Genomic DNA, 23829 nt, shown 5'->3' with positions numbered 1-23829 from the left:
ATTAAACCTACTTAAGACTTAGATTTTCCTGTGTCTCTAACACAGTTTATTGATATACTGTGGTTTTTTTCCCACTGAGCTTGGGCAAAAAAACTAAAACTTGAGGTGAACATTTACAATTTTTACACACTTGATCCAGCAGAACATAGCAAAATCTTTGTGTGATTTTTGAGAAATTCAGATCTGCCTTCAGGCCAATACAGTTATGGACAAAGCCAAAAACATCCAAGGAGATTAATTCTGTGTTGAGGTTCACCCATAGTGACCATAAAGGTGTTCATTAGGGCTTTTGCAATATTACTATCATGGAGAAGCAAAGAGGAGAATTTGGACCAGGTCCTTCCAGTATTTTTCCTGTCTCTTTAGAGAGAGGAAGAGAAAGAAGGGGGAGGAGGGAAAAAGTATTCTAGAGGGGTTTGTTCCTTATGTGCTTTGTCAGGAGATATTATGTTTAAATTGTTTGTATTCAAGGAAGGAAGAGAGGGGACATAAATATCAGCACATTTAAATAGCTATTCCCTGAAGATACTTTGTTTTAATATAGTGGTATTATCAGTTCAATGGGCTGTGATTTTTCATTTCATTCATCACTTATACTGTGGAAGTTTCTGAAATGCTTCATTTAATTGTACTAAAGACATCAGTCATGATTTTCTAGTTAAAGTTGTAGGAGGCTTTCATTTTGAAACACCATTATAACTTTCAAAATAATTCCTTTTAAGCTGATGTTTAGTGTCAATCCAAGCGTGACTCATGTAGTGAAGCTGGAGAAAATCACCTTAGCGATTTCTACTTTACGGGAGTCTGACGAGGATTTTCTTTTTTAAAAAGACAATTTTTCATAGCTCTGAAATCAAGCCCCCTCACATTTTAGTTGAAGGTATCTGTTAGCTTACCTCAAGTAACACAAAAAACCCTGGTTATGCAACTGAAGCACCAACCTTGGCTTGTGATGACCCAATGATCAGGGTCTATAGGCTTATTTTGTTGTTCTGGGCAGGCCACTTAAGCTGCTTCTAAAGTGACAGCCTGGCATGCTCAGGGCAAACCCTGATATTCAGGTTCCCTGATCACCCAGAGCAGAGCTCTCTGCAGCTGCCTGTGTTTAGGCTTTCTCCTGCAAAAAAGCAAGGGGCACAGGAGGCCTGTGTCTTATGCCAGCATGGTGCCAGGGAACAGCCAGAGCGCTCAGCTGGGCGCAGGGACTTGGGAGTGCTGCGTTTTTGTATTGTTGAACTGGACATCCCTGTACTGTTTTGGCAACCTCCTCCTCCTGAGAACCGTCTAAAGGCCTGGTGTCCTGTCCCCGATCTGAGTCCCCACCACTTGTCCTGAGGAACTCTCCAGGCTGCCTCAGCTGCACCCACCTAGGCACCCTCCCACGTGCAGGCATGTCTGCAGGCACTCAGTACCCTTTCGGAAGGTCTCTCCTAGACTTTGCTCTGGTTTCAACTTGTTTGTAGCACAGACATCCTGGGATCCACCTGGCTGCCAGATGCAAAGGAGTCACCTGGGGTGTGTGTGTGTATGTGCCCGCACACACATGGAAGAAGAGGATGGCAGACTGATATATTGGCCAAAATATAGACACAGATCCTGTGGGCTATCAGCCTGCCTCATTGCTCACCTAAGGGATATTTGTGCTGCCGTCTGGCAAAGTACAGAACTGAGAGAAAACACATTGCAATTTCTACTACAGCCTACTTTTGTGCTTGCACAGAACAGGACGGTTCCAAGACTGAGGCATGTCTGGTGGTTGTCTCCTGGCACATCTCCTCTGGCCTGGCTGAAACCAGCAGGCTGGCCTGGAATCATGAGAGCTCATCTTTGCCACAGGGCATGACCAGTCAGGATATGGGAGGTTGAATGATCTGAGCTCTGTTAATAAGTTGCGAGTTTGAGAACTAAAACCCTTTCTGAAGGCAGTAAGGGGGAAAAAATAATAGGTAAGAAGTACTGCAGACTCTGACAAAACTCTGAAATCTTCATTGGCTTTGGCAGTACCCCTGGGCATGAGGGAGGTAAGATGGGGGGAACCCGGAAGAGGATAATGAGGACTTTCCAGTTCCTAATCTGCAAAATGTATTATTTTCCATTGCTCTGTTTTCTTTTGCTCAGGAACTGCCTCTGTTTAACAGAGTAGGGATTTCATCTCAGCTGGTGCTTCAAGAAACCACATCTTTTCTTAAAGTTACTCTCCCCCACAGGAAAGGCAAAGCAGCAAATAAACCTTTTACTATCAGCAAATATCAACTATATGGAATGCTTCTGCCTATCAGCTGGGCAGCTTGGGTTATCCTTATGACATCCAGCTCTCATGCTTTTCTCTACTGGTTAGCCCATAGGATCAAATTAAGTTCAGGGACTTGAACCTTATTTTCAGTTGCATAGGTGGCTCAGGCCAACGAGCAAATGAATCATCTAAGGCTTTAGATCCTCTAAACATGTAGGTATTCAGCAAAAGATTATGGTTAATGCCTGTCTTCTGACAGACTGTAATTGCCAGAAGGACAGTGAGGTTTATTGTACAGGAGATAGAAATGCTTGGGAGTAAGCATCAGAACGTGAGATTAACTCCTCAGGAACTAAGGCCATCGTAAAAATGACTTCTAGTGTTAAAGCATTCCTTCCCAATTTCTTTGTTATAAAGAAGAAAGAATAGAGCTATGTAATTTTTCCTCCAGTGCCTTACCAGCATCCAGTGGTCCACTCCTTCATCCAATCCATTCACTGTTTCAGATTATCTAGACTGATAAAAAGAGGAAAAACGTAAGTAACTCCCAGTACATCTCTTTTTCTCTTGAGTCCCATGTAACACCATTAAGCAATATTTCAAGTCAAGCCTTATTCCTCCTCAGTAGCTTTTGGACTATATGCGTCCATGCTCAGGGTCTCCTCTGCTGCTCCTCAAGCTCACTGCCAGCGCCACCTCCCTCCAGTCATGGCAAATCATTTACTTGTCACCCTCAGATTAATTTTTCCTTTTCAGATTCAACCAGTTCTCTTCTACCATACATGAGATAAAACCTCTTTCCTAGCTTTCTTCCAACCTGAACTTTTTTACTGCACACCCAAACTCAAAAAAACATTGCAACACAACCAGACAGAAATAAATGAGAATGTGACTTCTCTTTAATTCTTTTCTAGAACAAAGCTTTTCCTGTCTTAGTCTTCTCAGATAGTATCAGAAGGCAAAAATATCTTCTTTACTTCCTCAAAAAGGGGCCAGGCATCTTGTAATAACTTAATAAAATGAGATACTGCATCGTACACATAAAGATGAAAAAAAGTCACATCAGTGACAGACATTAGTCTACATGTAATTAGATACTCAGGTACAACAGGTGATATGATGCAAATGCACTGCATTTGTTTCTATAAGTCTAAAATATTTGGAATAATAAAAAGGCACTCAATGTGGAATAAACTGAAATGTGACTTTTAAACAAGATAGTGTTTTCTGATATAAATCACCTTACCGAATATAGCAACAAACAGCCATTTTTGAAGATGTTTTGCTTTTCCTTTTTCTCTTTAATTGATAAAATGGCTTAACAACTAGTGTAAATTATACCATTGAGTATGAAGCTGTTAACAGTGTACAAGGGCCTGGCCTTCTGTACTTGTGAAGCAGTTGTGTATATACTATGATGAATACCATGAAGAATTTTTCAGTGAAGTGAGACATTGCTTTAAAAGCCTGAGAAGCCCTTCTCTAGGGATTATTCCTGAAATGTTAATAATATGTATCGTGAATTGTACTTTATCCTATATTTTGATTAATATAATTTTTTACTTTTGAAAAGAAAGAAAAATTTAGGAAGAGCCTTTTGACTCTCTTCTCACTTCCACAAAAAAATTAGATCCATGTTAAATAAAGGGAACTTGCAAATCTATGGAGGGGTGAAAGGGCAGAAGTGGGTAGTGTGTCCCCTGACACAGTTACACATTTTCTTTTAGAAAAGCATGAAATTATTTTTTATTTTCCCTCAGCCTTGCACATTGTTGAACAGTGTAAAGAAAAATGGATTCTTCCTATGTGTGACTTGCCCAGATTTAGAGAGCTTTTGAAGTGTTACAGATTACCTATCAAGAAGTGGGGTGAGAAGCACTTTGGAGCTCTGTATATAATTGATCCTATTGCACTCAGTAAGCAAACTACACTTATATACAGGGAACCAGAGATGACGAAACCCACAAAGATGGAGTTCAGACATTTTGAAAAAATTTTAAATTAGGAAGTCTTGCATTACAGTGTGCAACTTAATTCTAAATATTTTGTTGCCAAAACCTTTTCAGTTTTCAAATGCATTTAGATTCTAGGAGGCTGGTGAAGGATGGAATGGGCTGAAATCCATTTCCCTTCTTATGTGTCCTACCTTTACGTCACTGGTGAAGATAGAAGAAAGGAAAATATACAGGTACTGTTTTCTTCAAAGGCAGTTAATGAGAGTGTTTAGTCTATAATATAAAATATTTATTTGGGTAATTGCAAAATATTGGCTAGGAAATACATATTATCTAACATTCAGGCAGTGTTGCAAGATAAACATCAGCAACTGCATGTTTCTTCCAAAAAACATATTATTTGCAGTGGAATACTAAAGGCTACCAAACTGTTTTGTCAGGAAGCTAAGAACAAGGCGGTGACCAGTGACAAATAATTTGACAGTCATGCAGGGGTAAAATGAAAGACAAAGGATGAGGAAGGTAAAAGAAATTTGCCAAGGTCTGAAAGGAAAGAGGACTATAGTTTCAGAAATTATGACTAACGTAATAGAAGTTGAATGGAAAGACATTGCACGCCTCTTTCTGGCAATACAGTTGTTATGTATTTCTTAGAATGAGAGCAGAATACATCCCCCCATCTATGGGATGGATGTCTTAGATCGGTAGGCAAAAAACAAGAGAGAAAAATACAGAGCTAAGAGAGAAATAGAAATAAGGCAGGGCAAGAAAGTGAAGTAAAAATAGAATGAGTTAAATACAAGAATGAAAAATGAGCTAAAATAAATAAGAAAGATATGAAGCTGTAGAGTTATGCAATATGAGAGGAAGAATGTCCATGCAACTACAGAGGAATAGAAAGAAATGTAAGAGAGGAGAGCATAATCTTCTACTATGCAAATTACATTCCTTTAGAATGAACAGATATTTAATTTTGATTGACTTAATCCTCCCCCACTGCGAGAAAAGCCCACATTTCTTGAGTTCCATCAAAAATAAACCCCTATAATGATTTCTGAGAAAAAGAAAAATCAAATCAGAACATTTACTATGTACAACAGAAGTATAGTAGCATGTTCAATATGTATCCACTGTAACAGTGGGAATGAATGTCTTCCTCTTGTAAAGAGAATTTAAGGAATTACATTTAATTGAGAGCAAGAAGGGGGATAATGGAAAGTGTTAACCTTGCTGAAAGCAAAACAAATATTTCATTCTTATTCTTCCAAGTATCAAAATTAAAGTATCACTGTTTCAATAATAATGTTGAAATTGTATGAAACATGAAGCATAAGCATCTAAAACAATAGATACCAAAACACACTTTTAAGATCTTTCACATTACCACATTCACCATCAGCTGAGAAGGATGAAGCTTTAACCATTTCTAGCAAATGTAATTAAGATGTGGAAGCTGGCCACTGTATTAAGACTTTTTATAAACTATATACTAATTCACTACATAGAAAAGATACAAAGTTTAACTAGATGGAGCACAGAACTAGTTGAACAAAGTCTTCTTTTCTCCACTGAGTAATAATTTGATTTTGTTAGTTCTGCTGCCTCACTCTAACATTGCACAATATTTAATGTTTAGGTTTTAAAGTGATCTAATTCATCTTCTGAAAGCTGTCATATATGCAATGAAATCAGTAACTTTGTTCACTTCTGGGAAGGAGATAAGTATTTTACTGCCTCTGAAATATCCTCCTCTTCCCAGACAATAAACTGGCAGTTATCATGATGTGATTATGAGGCCAGTCTGTAATGCAGAAAGGCAGGTATCAATACTATCATACAATAATTAACAAGGTAACTCTTCACATTATAACACCATAGTTGTGCACTATAATGCTCATGTCTCAGCACTTAATTTTTTTATGTTTCTATCCCTTTCCTTCCATCTCAGTTACGGAAATATGCGATGGGAATAGTATTTCCCTGATCAGTTTGTATACCTTACTCTATTTAAAAGCAGGTCTGTGGGACAGAGCATCTCTTGCTTAGTGTAAACACAGTATCTTTGAAAAGAAGAGAACAATTTCTGTTAAGCGGTTTGACATAGCCATAACAGAAATAATACATTTGATCACTGTTTCAATATGCTACATTTACATTTAATTTGCTGTTTAACGCATCAAAGTATAAGAAAAAAAATCTAGATTGATCACTATACTAGGGAGAATGTTTCTGAGTGCTGGATAGCTTTTAGGAATGGCATCATGATCCTATTCTTGTGAAGCATCTCTTAATGTTGCACTGAATTAAACAGAAAAATTATGAAAGATCATGAGAGAATCACAGCCACTAAAGGAAGATCAGTAGATTAGCATCATTCTTCAGAATAAGTTATTGCAGGTGAATCATTAGACAGGATTCTATAGCTGTGGGTTGGCAAAGAAACTAATACAAGGAGATATGTATCAAAGCTGGAAAGCTGCTGTAGAAAAAGAGCACAAAAGGAAAGAAGTAAGCATTTTTGTGTCTTTGAAATAAAACAGTTTTGTGACGCTCTTAAAATACAATAATAGGAAGAACTGAAAGAACCTCAGGTTAAGCACAACTCCTAGCCAAATTGTAAGTGGTAACAGAACAATATGTTGAGACTCCTGGTAGAAATAGCTATACTTCACATCTATATCATTTCCAGTGTAATGTTTCTAGTTCTATTCCCTAGTAATCCAATCTTCTTCATAAAAGCAAAGTCAGACAGTGAAAGATGCTAATCTGATTTTGGAATAATAGTCTGTTAGATCAGGTCAATGAATTCTGAGAAAGAAATGTGGACTAATTAGAATGGAATTCTATCTGCCTAAATTTGTTATTGGGTTGAGCAGGAGGCTTCAAAACAGTTTTAATGCTTTTAGCTGTTAGGTTTTCTATTACTCTCTGACTTTGCTCACAGTGAGAAGCAAGTCCTTTTACTTTTTTTTCTTTATCTTTTAGCCATATAACAGAGGCAATAAAGAAAGATTTTGGACACAGGATCCCAAATTGGACCTTGCTATTACTATTTTCTTTCTGTTGTTGAAGTTGATGTAGCTGTTAAGTCTCAGTTTGCTTTCTGGATATTTCAAAAGGTGTGAGGACTAGACCCATCTCAAAGTTTCCAATGTAGCTATGAACAATTCACCATTTTTACAGCTTAAGAATTACAGCTATGTTTAGCTTCCTCAGGAAAAAAAAACACAAAGAAAAGGAAATGAACTTTTCTGCTGCTGAAAAATAAAGTCAGGTTCACACCACAAAAAAAAGTCATGCCTGGTTAACCCAAAATACTACCATGCCTGGTACTGCTGATATTTTTTTCCTTGGGAGAAAAACTGTTATCTTCTTCTACATTTATAGAATTACTAATCAATTCAGCTACAAATGGAGAGTTATTCATGTGAAGGTGATGAGAAAGATCTTCCTGAAAAGTTCTAGTAGATGCTAAGTAGATGGCTACATGAACTCGCTTCACGATAGTGCAGATAAAGAAAACTACTCTTCACAACTTCCTAGATTAGAGTATGAAATAAATATATTTACAAGAGAAGAAACCATATCAAACCTTTCATGTTTTTAAATATAGTAAAATCTAGTGGGACACAGTGGCAGTCCAGTTTCCAGTTTGATAATCACTGTGCAAGCAGTAACATATGACAGCTATCACAACAAGAAAATAGCTAAGACAAACATGAATGCAAAGAGGGAATACAAAGAGTCACAGAGAGATAAAATGATGTGCCAGAAACAGACACCAGGGTCTGTGGATGCCTGTTTTTCCTCTGCCATATACCATTCTACTTTCCATATGCATTACATCTCAACACTTGCTGTAACATTTAATATATTGAGCACATTGTAATAAGAAATGTCTGTGTGGTCTACAGTTCAAGTGACAAAGGAGACTTTTTTTAGCCCTATAGAATAAAAAGTATTCTCTGTGGTCATTGTAATGCATCAGTATCAAAAAAGCCAGAATGAAAAAAACCACAAACTGAATGATCCCAGGAGCAGTCCTATATAGTTAAAATGGTTTTACATTAAATTGTCTGTAACAGTTGCCTGTCATTAAACAGTAACAATTTAGAGGTACTGGGAAAGAATACTGGATCACAGGGAGCCAGATTTTTATTAAGCAAAAGGAAAGAAAGGACTTACTAATTTACCTTTTCCATTGTTGGTGGTCATTGGGTGAAAGTGGCAAATGGCAATTGTGTATGATAGCTGACGACAGCACCCCAAGAAGGAGCAAGCTCTTTACCCCCCACCCACATTTGAACAGAGCTCCAGAAATTGGTCAGCAAAGGATAATTTTTCCTCCCTGGAGCTGAGCACCCTGCGTGCGCCTCACATCCGAATGGGACTGTGGCATAGGATTCCATTTCTGGTCCTCCCACGTGGAAGAGGAGACACTGAAGAAATCGTAAGAAACCAACCCGGAATGGGGACATGCTTGCATGTTTACACACATCCATTTTAAAAGAAATTTACTTCGTCCCTTGCCATTTGCCTAGTTTTTGGTCTCTGTTGTCTGCTCTTATTTTGAGTTCTTCAAGCAAGGGCCTGTTTTCCAGAATTCAGGGATATAGTATAAAAAAAGTTCCCATCATCTTTTTTTGTTGTTGTTGTTGTTGTATAGATACTAGTGCCAGGTTCTCCCTTCTCATTTTTCTCCACTCACCCAGCAGCCTTTCCTCTTGGAATGGCAGTAGGACCATGACTGGAGTTTGTGTCGTGCTTCTCATAGAATTGCCTGACAGTCGTTTGCTCCTGCACTTTGATGTTCCACATACAGCATCAGGCAACACTGAATAAGAAATGCCATGACCACTTTATAAGAAATAAGGGCTGTGCATCTACAGTACTGTGCTTTTGGGGAGTAACCTAAATATAGTCCTCACTGTGATATGGATAGATGCCCTGTCTGGCAGAAGCATGTAGTCAAGAAACTCAGAGAAGGAAGAATAGGAAATAGCATTGCCCTCCTTTTATAAGTGAGAACTGGGGCACAGTTTCTTCCCCACCAAGGTCAAAATGAACATCTGTGGCACGGAAAGGAAACAAATCTCAGAATAACAAGTCTGAGACACTTCTTTCTTGTGGGGGATAGCTGAGAGACACGAAATGGGCTTTTTAGGGAATTTGACTTCATTCTTTCCCAACAGTTAGGCCTCAAGGTGTTACGTATTTTTGAATGACATGTGAAGTTCAGCTGATTTACCTTTAGTCTTTTTTTTTTTTTTTGAAGATAGTAATTAAAGGTTAAGCATTACAAAGCATATTTTTGCAATGAACTTGACACAATACTTTTGAAGTTCATGAATCTATTAAGTCTTGGACACTCTCTAGTGTATTAGACAACAGTAGTGATTTACATTATTTTGAAGTTGCAAGTAAGTTTTCAAGGGTAATGGATTTCATATATAGAGATAAAAAGATAATGTTCCTTCATTTATACCTGCTGACTTCTTTTCCCTATCATACTATGTTTAGCAAAATGGCTAAGGCAGAAAAGATGCTGGTGTATTTTTATGTTAATTAATGTATTTTAATTTCAAATAGCATTTTTGAAGCTCAGATAACTTCCAGAAAAGTGGTGCCAGGGCAAAACTAATGAATTTTAATTCTTTTCAGTATACTTCTGCTTTCATGAATTCTTTTTGTAATATTCTGATGCATGAGAACACATCAGAATAGGCATTCAGAGCATGCAACCAACAGATCTGATTTTTACAGAAATCCCATTTAACTTTTTTAGCTACATAATAAAGCTCATCTCATAAGTGTGCTATTTTTAATGACCAATTGGGTCATAGCTAGAAGAATATATACTTCAGGAAGGTGGACCAACTTTTAAAAGATTTTTTTAAAACAACAAGTCATGCTTCTGCACAAAGGATGTGTTTAACTGTTTTGTAGCTAAATCACGCTATTCAGACAAATTTTAAGGGTGTGCCACTCTTGTCCCAGAAGGGCTGCAGGTGATAACTTACCTTTGCCGCAGTTATGTTACTTAAAGCAGTACAATGTATCTCTTAGGTAGTTAAACTCTTGAAACTTCACTGCATTAACCCTGCTCTTCCACATCATGGAGTGCCTCCGAAATCTCTCAGCTCCTTGGGAGCGCAGTTTTGGCCATAATGCTGTAAAGCAGAAATCTCTGTGGACTCTACAGTACGCCCAGGGTCTCCGGAGCTGGTCTGGTGACTATATTTTAATGGTGAGGGGCACAAGAAACAGCCTTTTTTTAATAGCATGGTCCATGTATTGCACTGCTCTAATGCCAGACAATTTTAATAGCAGTTCTTAGCTCATAGCCCCACCAGGCACAGCTTCACTGGCAAGATACTGGCCTGCTGTAATTCACTTCTGCATGCTGTAGAGAATAAGGCACAATAAACCAGTTCTGTCCTTTGTGTAACACTTGCCATAGCAGTAATATAAAAATCAATGACATTGTTGAGAGGGGTTGTTGCTGCTCATCAGAACAGATCATGAAATGATGCTTCTTTTTACTTCCAGAACTGTAGCATACTTGGGTGCTTGTATAAAGCAGCAGCACTGGCCATAATTTACTGCATTGCAGTAAAATCAACAATGCAGCATTCTGCAGAGCCAGGGAAATACTCATATTTGATTTGCTAGGTGAATAGAGAAAGAAAAAATGCTCCCCCAAAATATTTTTAATCATGTTATTATAATTCTTGTTTGTAACCCTCCAAAACCTTCACTGTGTAACTAAACACTGGTACCTCTTTAAACCATAATGTTTTTCTGAAACCTCATTTGAAACCATTTCTTTCATGAGTAACAAAGTGAATCACACTGATTTTTCTCAAAATTCTTTCTTTTGGGGGGAGGAAAAAAGAACAATTTGAGAAGTTACCAATGACTTATAGGTAAGTTCCAGTTGAGCAGAAACCAAATTTCAAAGTGAAAATGTTAGATGTAAAAAAAAAAAGCATCTAATTCCTTCAAAGAGAAACTTCCCATAGCTAGAGAGGAAATAAATTTTCTGTAATTGAGAGTAAACACAAACCTAGGATATTGCTGTCCAGCTATATAGGGCCACAGTGATTTTTTTTTAATTAGAAAAAAAAATATCATTTATACTATGACAACGTGGGAAGTGTAGAAGTTGTCAACAGACTTTTTTTTTTTTTTTTTATGAAAGCTTAACACATTATAAACACTTTTCTTGTCTGTTTAAAATTTACCACCCTAAACTTAGCTTCTGGTAAAACTATGTTTTTCCCCGCCCGGGCTTCTTGAACTGACACTATGATAGATTGTTATTTTCTTCACTAAAAGTTAGGGCATTGAATAAATATAATTTCTTTCTAATTAAATAATGATGAAAAGAATTATTGTAGTATTGAAATAATCTACTCTTGGCGTAAGTTTGCAGTTTGTTGTTCCCATCCAAAACATGAAGGTAAGAAAGACAACTCATCATCTCAGTTTAGTGGCAGGGATCTTCATAACTGCTGAACATAGAAGAAGAATGAATACATGCTTGTTTTAACTTAACCATGCACTCAATAGAAAAAGTGGTAGGCTTTGTGGAGTAAGCATTCATCTATACTCCAAGATTTCATAAGTTAGACAAAATTTAGGCTTCAGAATTTCCTTAAAAGCCAAAAAATGAGTTATCTTCATGAAGATTGTACAAATTCATTAAAATCACACTCTGTTATGGCTAATAGGAGATTTCCTTCTAGAATAAAAGAACTTTTATACAGAATATCAGCACTATAAATTTTAATGTGAAAAACACATGAATTTACAAGTTTGAAATAAATGCAAAGAGAGGATTGAAAAACATAAAATAGAAACCTTAGCCAAAGATGTTTTCCTTTAGGGCAGACTACATGAAATAACTTTTATCAGTTAACCACTGCACTATATAGTAACTCTACATTATCATTCTAGGTACCTGGGAATAACGAGACCTCTTACGTACCCTGTAAGGCAGAATGGGAAGTGTATGGCCAAAATGATCCTGTGTGTATGGCTCTTATCTGCCTCTATCACTATACCACCGCTCTTCGGCTGGGCCCAAAATGTAAATGATGAAAAAGTTTGTTTGATCAGTCAGGACTTCGGCTACACTATTTACTCCACAGCAGTTGCATTTTATATTCCAATGTCAGTGATGCTTTTCATGTACTATCAGATTTACAAAGCTGCCAGGAGGAGTGCCGCTAAACACAAGTTTGCTGGTTTTCCCCGGCTGGAAGAAATGGAAGGGATTTCTATGAACGGAATTGTAAAACTGCACAAGGAATCTGAAGAATGTACTAATTTTTCGCGGCTCCTAAAGCATGACAAGAAAAACATTTCCATCTTTAAAAGAGAACAGAAAGCTGCCACTACGCTTGGGATTATTGTTGGGGCTTTCACTGTCTGCTGGCTGCCCTTCTTCCTCCTCTCAACTGCCAGGCCCTTCATCTGTGGTACAGCATGCAGCTGTATCCCACTGTGGGTTGAGAGAACATTTCTATGGTTGGGTTATGCAAACTCTCTCATTAACCCTTTTATATATGCCTTCTTCAATCGGGACCTGAGGACAACTTATCGCAACCTCCTGCAATGCAGATATAGGAACATCAACCGGAAACTATCAGCTGCAGGGATGCACGAGGCTCTGAAGCTTGCAGAAAAGCCGGAATTTGTTCTGTAAGGTCACTCATCCTATACTATGATAATTTATTGTTTTATCACATTAGTTTTTTCCCCACAAATTTGAAAGAGTTATGGGACGAACCAGGCTTCTTGAGCACTGTTAACACAGTCATCAAGAAACTGGGAGGTAGCAAGGCTAATTCTTGTACAGCCCACCAGTCCTAGCAAGCCTGGAGAAACGAGACTACCATCTAAAGAATTTGGGTGTAAGAGGAATACTGGAAAGGGGGAGGATAAAAGGTGGTGCGGGATGTTTGAGTTGCTAGTAAGGAAAGAGCAAAGTTGGCCCAACCCATTTGTTTGGCCCTTGGCCCCAAACAACTTTTAGTAGGTCTGAATGTTGGATGCATCTTGTATCCTAGAGATTTTTTTCTGTAATAAAGACCTGAGAATGGTGAAAAGTTTGGTATAATTCATTGCTTTCCACTTTGTTATTATGAAAATAAACCATTTAAGAAGAAACTGGATCAAAGAAGTTATATTGCTTAGAAATACTCTTTATTATAAAAAACATAGGTCCATTAAATGTTAATTTACTGGATCACCTGGAAATAAACTACTTTGTGAAATTTAATGTTGCCTTTGCACAACAAGTAGGGCACTGAAAGAATATGTTACACTTCTAATGTGAATATAAGAGTTTGAGTAAAGTCACATGGACTAATGTCTACTGCTGCATACAGTCATGCAGCACAGCTAGCTGCAGTGCTGCTATACCGATTACACCAGGTAAAGATCTTGTCCTATATTTCCAACATAACAAATATGTCTTATTACAGTTTATTTCAGGAGCTGTGTGGTCTTTGTCCAACTTTTCTTTCTTTAATTCTCTTGGCTTTGTCAGTTGAGCCCTTCCTTAATCTAAATGGAGACCCTGCCTGTGCTCAAGTCGTTTCTGTTGATGTATGGCTACTCTTGTTCCACTTCAGTAGTTAATTTATTGTCTAATTGAAAGCTCTTCTAGCTTCTTGGGATTTCTTTCCTTTCTGAAGTCAGTAAGGAAAAAATAAACGTAAGACATTATGACTTTCAGAGACATCTAGACTTTATCCTTACAAATTGATTTTGGTCATCACTTCTGCTTAAAACGATTTAAAGCTTTGCCTTGTGTAAGAATCAAGATAATGTACTGTTTCTAGTTCTAGTTGTTTCCTTCATCACTGCAGCTTATCCAAATATGTGATTCTACTTCTCCTGACTTTGGTAACAAAGCTCTTCTCTCACTGGAGCAGAGTCAAATATTATAAGAATATTTGTATTTAAATTTTAATAAATGCATTAATTATATTAATATATTAGTAGTAATGTATTAATATAAAATGCACTGATTGTGTAATATATTACTATAATAACCTAAAATAATAATAAACTTAAAACAACTCATAAGAACAAGATGCATTTTCTGGACCGAGTTTGCACTGCACACCATGGTCTGGATAAAGCACAGGGTACATTAATGAACGAAGACTGTTTCAGAGCTCGATCTGCTTTTTCAGATATTGAGACATTGATGAGGAGACAACATGTTCATCATCAAATTGCCTCAGCAGCAAGTTACACTTCAGGCTAACTTCTGTCCCTGTTTTCTCAAGTATGAAGCCAAAATGGCTTAAATGAATTCAGTGATGTTAATTTGGACTAAGTAGTGAGAAGTTTGTGCCAGATCCCTTGTTCAAAGCATACAGACATCACTGCAAACACTTGAGTTTCTAAGTGGCAGATACACAAGGCCTGGATCTATGTGCTGAGCTGTGTGTACTGAAAGAAGCTTAAGCCATTTTAGATGGATTTATACATTAGGATAGATACAGTAGGAAGTATATTTTGGCCTCATTTTTAGAGAAGAATCATGATTTTGTAATAGTAAGAGGTAGGCTATATCCCAGCTTCAAAAGTTTTCTAAAGAAGTTTCAATTTGATTTGGAACAGCCAGATTTATTTTAAACATTCCAGAAGTATTATGGGCAGAAGGACAAGAAGAGATTTTGGCCCAGAATATCCACAAGCTCTGTATTATGGAGTAGAGCTCATGTTAATTCAAGCATATTTTCCATATTTGACATGAAATTAATGATGTTTCTGACTTTGTTAGCTATTAGAGTAGCAATTTTTCAGTTCCTAGCATAACAGAAGTTTTCACAGGCCTTCTGTAAATTTTTTCCCTATATGAGGATATATAGGAGAATATACAAATAAATGTATCTGTGAGGATTCTAAGTGGGTTTATAAAACTCTGAAGCTGATTTCAGAATTCTGGGCAGAAGTTTCAGCCATCTCTATTCTGCAGGAAAGCCTGAGAAGTTGTGTTTCCTCCAAATAAGATTTTTTTTTTTTTTTTTTTTTTTCCCCAAATGAGATATATGTCTTACAAGTCAGAAATTGACATTTGCTCAACTGTCACTAAAGGCAATTGCTTTCCTCAGGGAAAGCATCCTGCAGGATTCCACCTCTCCTCTGCCATCTGTTTCAGGTAATGAGAGCCCAGGAAAAAAAAAGAGTTGTTATGGGCTGTGTATCAATCCTTGAAGTTTTTGGAGATAAACAGCCAACTTTCATATCTGGATATGTTTGGAAAGAAAAGAAAAGAAAAATAAAAGAAAAACCCAAGTTTCTTCATACAGCCAAAACAAAACAGAGCTATGTGGAAAATGGAAGCTGTTGTTAGATGGAGCTGTATTTGAGGGAAAAAGTAAAGAAGTTGAGAATATTAGAAGAATGTCCCTTTACCCAAGGACACGGGTTACACAGCACTGACAAGAGGAGAAAGTTTTCACAGACAGAATTCTAACTGAAAGAGGTTTAGATAAGGAGCACAAAGAAACAAGTGCTTGGGTTCAAGAACAGGAGTTTTTACTTTTAAAAAAAGATAAATAAATAGAACTGCATCAAAATACCTAACTGCAGCAGTAGTATTTTTTTTTTAATTGGATATAATTCACCACTCGTCTGACAAAGAGGTAATACATAAATGGGTGAATGAGAAGTCTGCATCATCACATGTGCAGCTTGGTATGTGCTAGTACCAAACCCTAGAAGAGATTGCACTCTTGGTCTGTGTGTCCCTCCACATGTTTCTAGGATAGAATCAGATAGATGGGGTTCTGGAAAAAAAAAAAAAGGGTAATAAAAAACTCCCAGAACAAGCCAGAGCACAGGGACGCCAGCATAACACTAACTGAGTGAAGACAGAGAAAGAGAAAGGTGAGATATCAGAAGCAAGACATGGAAGCCATTCTAAGGTTCAGGCTTGTGATTGGGTAGTTACTTTTGGGAAAACATGCAAAAATGTAGAGGCAACAAGGGTACATATCCAAGATTTTGAGGCTAGAGATGGAAACCTTTCTAAAATATGCTTGTACAATCCCAGCGAAAAGACTGTTGCTACCTCATTGCTTAAAGGGGAGCTGGGCTGTGCAGGTCAGCACTGCTCTAGATTTATCAAAAGTCTGTTTTTTTAAAATGAAATTTTTAATAGCAGTATGAAGTGAATCTTGAGTTCAGGTAAGAGCTCTTGAGATGTAAAAGCAATGAAATCTAAGCCAATCTTTCTTTTTAAGCAGTGCATATTGTTCAAATCCACACTCTGTAGTCGCAGAGGGATGTGGACGACAGTGACAGCTAACCCTGTAACCCCACTCCTGGGAGGTTTAGCAGATTTCAGCCATCTCATCCTTAAGTCACAGTCTGAGATGTGAGAAGTCCCATGTTAGCTACAGAGTGTGAAAGACTTGAAATATTGGGGAATCTTAGGTTTTCTCTGAAGGAAGCTGTCACTTTGTGTAATTTTGAGTGTTTGACAGGAAAGGTTGGAGTTGGTCCTTAGGTGTACAGGGCAGCACAGTCTGGAAAACAAACAAGTGTGGAAAAAGCTATCCTAGAGAATAGGATTGGCCATTAACTATAGTGCAGTTGGATTTCCTTGAGGAAATCCCAGCTGGATTTCCCTGAGGAAACTCAGTGCAGCATTTACTATTAGCTGTAGTACCCACATGCAGCATCTCCAATTAGAAAGTGTAGTCATATTGCTATACACCCTAGACCATCCATCTTTCTGCCAGCCACTAGTTCTGAAATTGGTTTCTAGCCACTATGTGATTTCTAGATAGTGATGGTGGCAGGAAAATGGAACCAAATTTTGCTTCCATTTACTAGACTGACAAGTTTTTTAAACAGTTGCGCTTAGTTCATGCCCATGTTGCACTTGTGTTTGCTTTCCAGGATCTCATGAGGCTGTTCAGCCTTTTTGCTTCCTCTATAGCTCTCAAGTGGGAATTTACATCTCCTTATTCAGGGAGGGAAGGAGTCACCACAATGCATTTTTAGGTTAGAGCTTTTTTTGCTTTTCTGGTTGGCGTTTCTGGGGAAAGGTAGCTGGCTATATTGGCTCGGGGGATGATCGCTCAGCTATACCATGCCTAAACACTGGGATAAACAAGGTGATACTGGGAAATGCTCAGGCAGCAGTTTCAGAGTGATTACCATAGTCTGTGCTAGGAGCTGAGGAAATCAGGAAGCAGCTGTGCAGCTGCTGACAGCATTTGGACCACCTCTTCATCCAGAACAAGCAGCCACTTGGCCACAGCCTTCAGCTGCAGCCCAAGATCTTCAATTGCTGCCAGAATTACCTAGATACCAACACAGAGAGATGCCAGTCAGACCTTCTTTACTCTATACGTCTCTTTGTTCACCTCTAAAGTGTATGTAAAGGTCCTCAAGAGCAGCCACTGAGTGAGGCAGTTTCCTAAAAGGAGTTTTAGTCACAGCTGTGTCCGAGATCTTTTCCTGAGCCCTCCTTTCAGTATCACAAACACATTTCACCTAAGATAAACAGCAGCTGTGGCCAAAATAAAAGCCAAAGAGCAAAGCTCTGAAAGGGACACCCCCCCACCCCCCACCCCCCCGCAACCTCTTACACAGCTCCTTATATGCTATTAATCCATAAAGGTAACACTAGCTCTCAATGGATCCCAGATGAGGGGGGCCTGGATGAGCTTCCTTTACATGAAACAGTCTTTCCATAGCATGCCTCATGCCAGTAATATAGCAGCCAATGTACAGGTTGTACTTTACCAGGAAGACCCTTACATCCTGCTAGTCTCGTCCTGCTTGGATGCACCATATTTATGTCATATTTCCTGAATAAGCAGGGTGCAAAGCATCTTACTGTAAGGGCTCTAGATGAATAGACTTAGACTGAACAATTCTCCTCAGTGTAAGCAATACCCTTGGAGCAGAATTTGAGATAATGGTTTTGTGAAGGGTTTAGTCTGGCTAGTTTTGCAGCCTTCCTTGCCCACCTTGCACCCTCCCATCTCTGTTTCTTTCTATTGAGTTAATTACCCAGAGTCAAATCACTAACTGTTGCTCAGAGGTTCTCAAGTGTCACATACAACTGTATTTCTTCATTGCCATTCCTGCTGACAACTGCCATTGTAAATGTGCTGCTAGCCTACTGTAAACCACTCTCCCATTTTGCAGTAGCAGTTAATCTATAGTAGAACCAGGCACTAACAACATACAGCATTCCCCATTGTATTTTTCCTCCTCATTCAAATAAAACTCAAGGTTTTGTTGTAATATCAATACATTGTGAAGACTCTGCTCCCCTTGCTCATTCAGTACTGCTTTTTTTGGGGACACCACCTGTGATAGAAGCCTTATTCCTAACATTTTCTCCCAGCTCCCGCAGTCTACCAGCCTGTAGGTTTAATACTATAGCACAGTGGTGGCACTTACCAAACTCCTCTGTTTAGCAAGAGTCTAGCGGAGTAGTAAAACTATATATGTGAATATATGATAATATCTCATTATTATATGTCTATTGCTTTACACTTGAGTTTCATGAAAAGGAAAGCAATGTTTTTTATGCTTTGTTCAGATGATTTACTAGCTAGCACCACCTGCAGAAAGATATGTCAAACAGTGGGAAATAAATCTACTACAATGAGACATAGAGAAGAGAATTATTTATCAAATTAATACTCTAAATAATGCAGGCAGAATCCATGCAGTCCCCCCCCGCTTCATGGCAGGAAAATGGATTTCCAGGCAGCCCCTGCTCCCGGCACTGGGGTCAGCACAGCAGCATTAGAAAAATGTTATTGAGGTAAGATTTGGGATTGCTGACCAGGATGCTGCAGGTACAGAACTGGATGGTGTTTTGAAGCAATGTCATTTGTTCTGTTGCTTTCTGCTAGCTATCAATTTAGCTTTGCCTATTATTTTTCTTATCTTTCAGGAAAAACTATTCGAAGTGTAATACTCTGAGAAAATGCATAAGATCAGTGTATCATCAAAACCGGTTCACAGTTTGCTTAAGAATCAGTTCTTGTCTTTTAAAACAATGTTTCTCAGGAAGACACAGGGAGAGAGAAGGGTGAAAATTCAGAGACATGGGGAATAGTCTTAATGTGCAAAATTATTAATATCCTGGAACAGAAGACACTCACTCTTATTTCAAAGAGTGAGGAGCTAGGAATGGTGAGGACTGGATTTTTTGATTTTTTTATTTAAGAGGGCTTGAGTAAATGAATAAAAAAATAGCCTAAGAAACATTGTATTAGAAGAGCAATCTTTGCAATGTGCAAGAAACAGAAACTTACATCCCTCTTTACTGTTTTTAATCTTTTAAGTAGTTACTGCCACTAAAGAGTGGGTTCAGCATGAGTCTGAAGTGAATACTGTTTTCTATACCTGCTTTCTAAACACTTTGCTAAATAGGCCTGTTATTCTCCACACCCTCTATTCTGGCACCCCTTTCAGCTGCCCTGCTGCATTGCCAAACCCATTCTCACATAGTGATGTTTCCAATAGGGCAGAATGGCTTTTACTTACTGAAAACTGAAAGATGCTTATGGTTCCCAGATTAATTTTTCTCTCCTGCAAGCAAAAAAAAAACCCACTGAGATATTGTGTTTTCTTAAAGATATCAATATACGGTTACTGTAGAAGATAATATTTTGATGATTTGCAACTTTGTGACTTTACTGATTGAAATAATTATTTCTGTCATTTGTGATCTTTCACATAGAGCTAGTCAAGTTACTTCAGAAAAAACCAGGCGTATTGATGTATCAACATTTCCAGAAGAGACCAACACAATTTTATAAATCAACATACCAGACTGAATAAATATTTTGCTTTTAGTTTTCTATCTACTCAGTCAAAACCAACAATATTTCATTAATTCAGTAGCTGTGTGGTCTTGCCTGTTCCAGAAAATTGTCTTTACAGTATACTCATTTTTACTTTCTGCGAAAGAAGAGAAAGCAAGCCACTGTAGTATACTTAGTTCAGCCCTTCTAGAGAATCTGTGTTTTAAAGCATGGAAAAATATACCAGAATGCATCTGGAGCAAGTCACTAATGCGTCAGAAAATTTTGCATCTTTGGCTAATCTAACCAGGATTTCAGCAGGTCTGTGGATAAAACAGCAGAGATTCTCCAGTCAAATCTACTTGGTTTGCAAGGAAAAGATGGTTGCAAGGAAAAGATAAAATTAGGCAAAATAAATGAACATTTACTTCCCAACAACAGTTGCAAAAGCAAAAGCAAAGCTACCCCACCCAGTAAGTAAAAACAATGATATTTTTGTAATCTCAACACTTAAACAGCACAATGACAAAATATTACAGCTGCTTCATAGAAATACAGAAATTAATACCTTAATGGTATGTGTTTCCAAACTGAGTAAGAGCTACTTACCAACAACTTTAGAGACTGTTTTCCCTGCATATTTAATTAATGGAGACTTTCACTAAGGAATGCTGGAGCAGGTTGCTGTGGTTTTGCAGTCTAGTAAAATAATTTTACCTTAGTTTGTGTTTGCTGTAAGGAGGATGTACACCACCTGTATACTGATGTCCTATCAAGGACCTATTCAAGGTACCTATTGCCTGTCCATGCTAAAGGCATTAAGAAGCCCAAATGTTTATCCTGATAGAGAAGAAATGACAGAAATAATTAAAAAGTAACATGGGAACCAAACAAGCACAGAGAACTTGAAATCTTTTGGATATTTCATTGTGAACATGCAGAGAGCCTATCTGTTCCTTACAGAATACTTACAGAGTTTTTCTTAGCTTGTATACAGTAAGTATTTTTGACAAATCCATATATTATATTTCTCTCTTCAAACAAAGCAGTAAATAGAGCAAGTGAAAATCATGCTGAGGACTCTTAACTTGCAATTACAAAAAAATAATAATAAGATGTTTAATTAGACAGATGAAGTTAATGCTATAAAATAACTAATTTTTTTAAGATTAGTCTTCTCTTTCCAAAATAATCCCCTGTCATCCCAGAAAACAACAAAGATCATCAGCACCAGAATGGTTTGGAATTACAAAGATATATAAAAGCAAACTTCTAGCCATAATAATGAAATAACTAGTTGCCTTTTATTCACATATTTTCTTTAAAATTGTTCCTCCAATGAATCCAATACACGAACAGAAAATAACACTTCCTAAGGCAAATTATACAAAGTCCAGGATTTTATGCTGGCTTTAAAAACCACCTACAATTAGCTAAAACATAACATTTTAAAAAAATCCTTGCTTTCCTTTATATCTAGTTTCGAACTTGGATATAATTACCTGGTCAGTTCTCAAAAGTTCCTGCCTACCTGCCTGCCTTTAATTTGGATCCATTTCTGCTAAGATGTGTTTTCACATAATAAAATATTTGAAATGAGTGAGAATGCAGGTTTTTCTGTAAAAATGCCTCATCCTGATACATTTACTGAAGTGAATAATTCAATGATTTCAACAGGGAGGCTATAATGAGACAAAGGACTACCTTGCTGCATGCTATAGCCAGGCAGAACTGGAGTTGAGATGGCCTGAAAACCTGTTTTGTAATCTCACAGATGTTTCAGTTACAACATTTCAGTCTGGTTACGGTAGAGGATTGGTTCTTCCCCTCACCTAACCTGAGAAGAAAGATAGGAATTTGCCCTAATTATAATTAGAGTGTTGGTGCTACAGTTTGGATAAAATACAATGTCATTGCAGCTAAAGATGTATATTCCGTGCAAAGCTTTTACAGTAATTATTTGGCTAGAGACAATTTTATGAAATTGAGGGAGAAGTCTTCACTATTGCTCTCCCTCCTTTCTCCCTCCCTTGCACGCATGAGGTCTCCATGAGCAGTGACATGCGTAGGCTTGTGCTACCATCAGAGGCTGGAAGGCTGGGCTAGATGTGGGACTCTCAGTAAAACCAGCTACATTTTCTGAAGTAATTTTGGGCTTTTGCCACTGAATTGTGTAAAATGGACTGGGAACTTCCTCAGTTCTCACAGCAACCCAAAATGTGATGAGTACAAAGGACTTAAAACCCACCAGAATCTTCTACTTTCCCCTAGCTTCCTCCTTTTTACAGGACCTCTGAGAATTATCTCATTAGCCATGATCTAATTGCCTCTTAAGAAATGTTTCTATTTATTTCGGTGGTATCTGGATCAGGACATTTAGTTGCTCCAGGAGATTTCTCATCTAATTCATCCACTTTTTTAAAAACAGGAGAAGTTCTGATTTCTCCAGGGAAAAAGAGTCATGACCAAATGTACATCAAAGCAGCTAGAAAAAGCCAAGCCAGAACTGGAAGAAGAAAAATGAAGAGTTGGCTTCTGAAAACCTGGATAGATTTATGAGATGTACTTCATCATCTTTTGATGGGAATGTGCTAAAAATGCTAAATGAGCTCAATACATTACATTAAATACATTTCTATTGGAAGTAGTCACATCTTGTTTGTTATGGAGAAAAGTGCTGCTATAGACAAATGAAAATAGTTTTCTGACTGAGAAAGCCAAATCATTTGAGCAATAAGAGTTTGGCACATAGGGTGGGGAGAAACAAATGCAACTAAAACTCAAAGATAAAGCACTGTACAGATTTCCAGCACATTAAACAATGTAGAAGAGCATTCATTTATGTTTACCATGCTTGTGGATCGTAACATTGGTATTAATATTCAGGGATCATCAGTGATACCAAATGTATTTTGTTGTACTACAAAAAGAGGTTTTCAGGCAAGTGGTGGCTCTGTGGATGTTTGCAGGGCTTGTGTTAAAGAGATGCTACGGACCTGGAATGGGTTTGAGAAAAGCAACAATAAAAGACCAATTTTTGTAAAAGCATTCTGTTGTACTAAGTAAATGTCTGCTTACTTGTTAACATATGTTTTTTTTCTCCCCGACCTTTTGAAAAAGCTGCCTTCAGTTACACTGACAGAAGGGACAGAATTAGAACACACACGTATTGCATCACAGTTAATTTACAAATATGATTGCTTTGCTTTAATGTAATTTTTGTGATCTGCCAATTTATAAGAAACAATTTTCTCTCATTTTAACTCAAATAACTATAAAAGGATGGAGAATTTCCATAGCACTTTGCTTTTTGTCTTACTGGCTAGCCAGACTAGACTGAGAATTACAATATTTGTTATTTTTCAAAATTTAAGAAGTGTTATTTCTGCCAATGTTTGGTTATAATTAAAATAAACCCCTTTGACTTGACAAAAATTAAATAGGCAAGTGTTAATGATCATTTTTCCCAGGGAAAATTGATTCAAGGGATCATTCCTTAAACATGCCTTTGAACATATTTTTTGAGCTTTTCATATTCATTTGCCCTCAGTGTTTCTAAAGTATGGATGGTTATACAATCCACAATGCAGCAGGATATATCATTCCTAAAGGCTATCTTCTTTAAAGGTACATCTTGATGAACACCTACCTTATTTCCATAGCCATATGATTTGTGGTAACTTAGTCTCCTACTTGCAGTTTAACCATAATGCTGCTGGTAGATTATCCACTGACTCCACATGCCATTACAGCTTTGGTTTCCTTTGTTTAAATTAATACACAAGTTCACAACAGTTATCTAAAAAAGGACCCAGGCATACCAGCACAGGCCAAT

At 37.6% G+C, this 23829-nt stretch overlaps 1 protein-coding gene across 1 annotated transcript in view; it reads left to right on the top strand.

Annotated features, from left to right (window-relative positions):
• The window catches only part of HTR7 (5-hydroxytryptamine receptor 7), a 38280-nt gene extending 14876 nt beyond the window's left edge, over positions 1-23404 (top strand). The window contains 2 exon segments of the mRNA XM_075026726.1: positions 12148-12894; positions 22423-23404. Coding sequence (XP_074882827.1) covers positions 12148-12894; positions 22423-22459 — 784 coding nt within the window. The 3' untranslated portion in view covers positions 22460-23404.
• Positions 23405-23829: the final 425 nt, after the last annotated feature.

The sequence above is a fragment of the Buteo buteo genome, chromosome 4, assembly GCF_964188355.1.
Source record: "Buteo buteo chromosome 4, bButBut1.hap1.1, whole genome shotgun sequence".
NCBI classification, from domain to species: Eukaryota; Metazoa; Chordata; class Aves; order Accipitriformes; family Accipitridae; genus Buteo; species Buteo buteo.
Note: the sequence above shows the minus strand (reverse complement) of the source record. Positions and strands in the feature narration are given on the sequence as shown.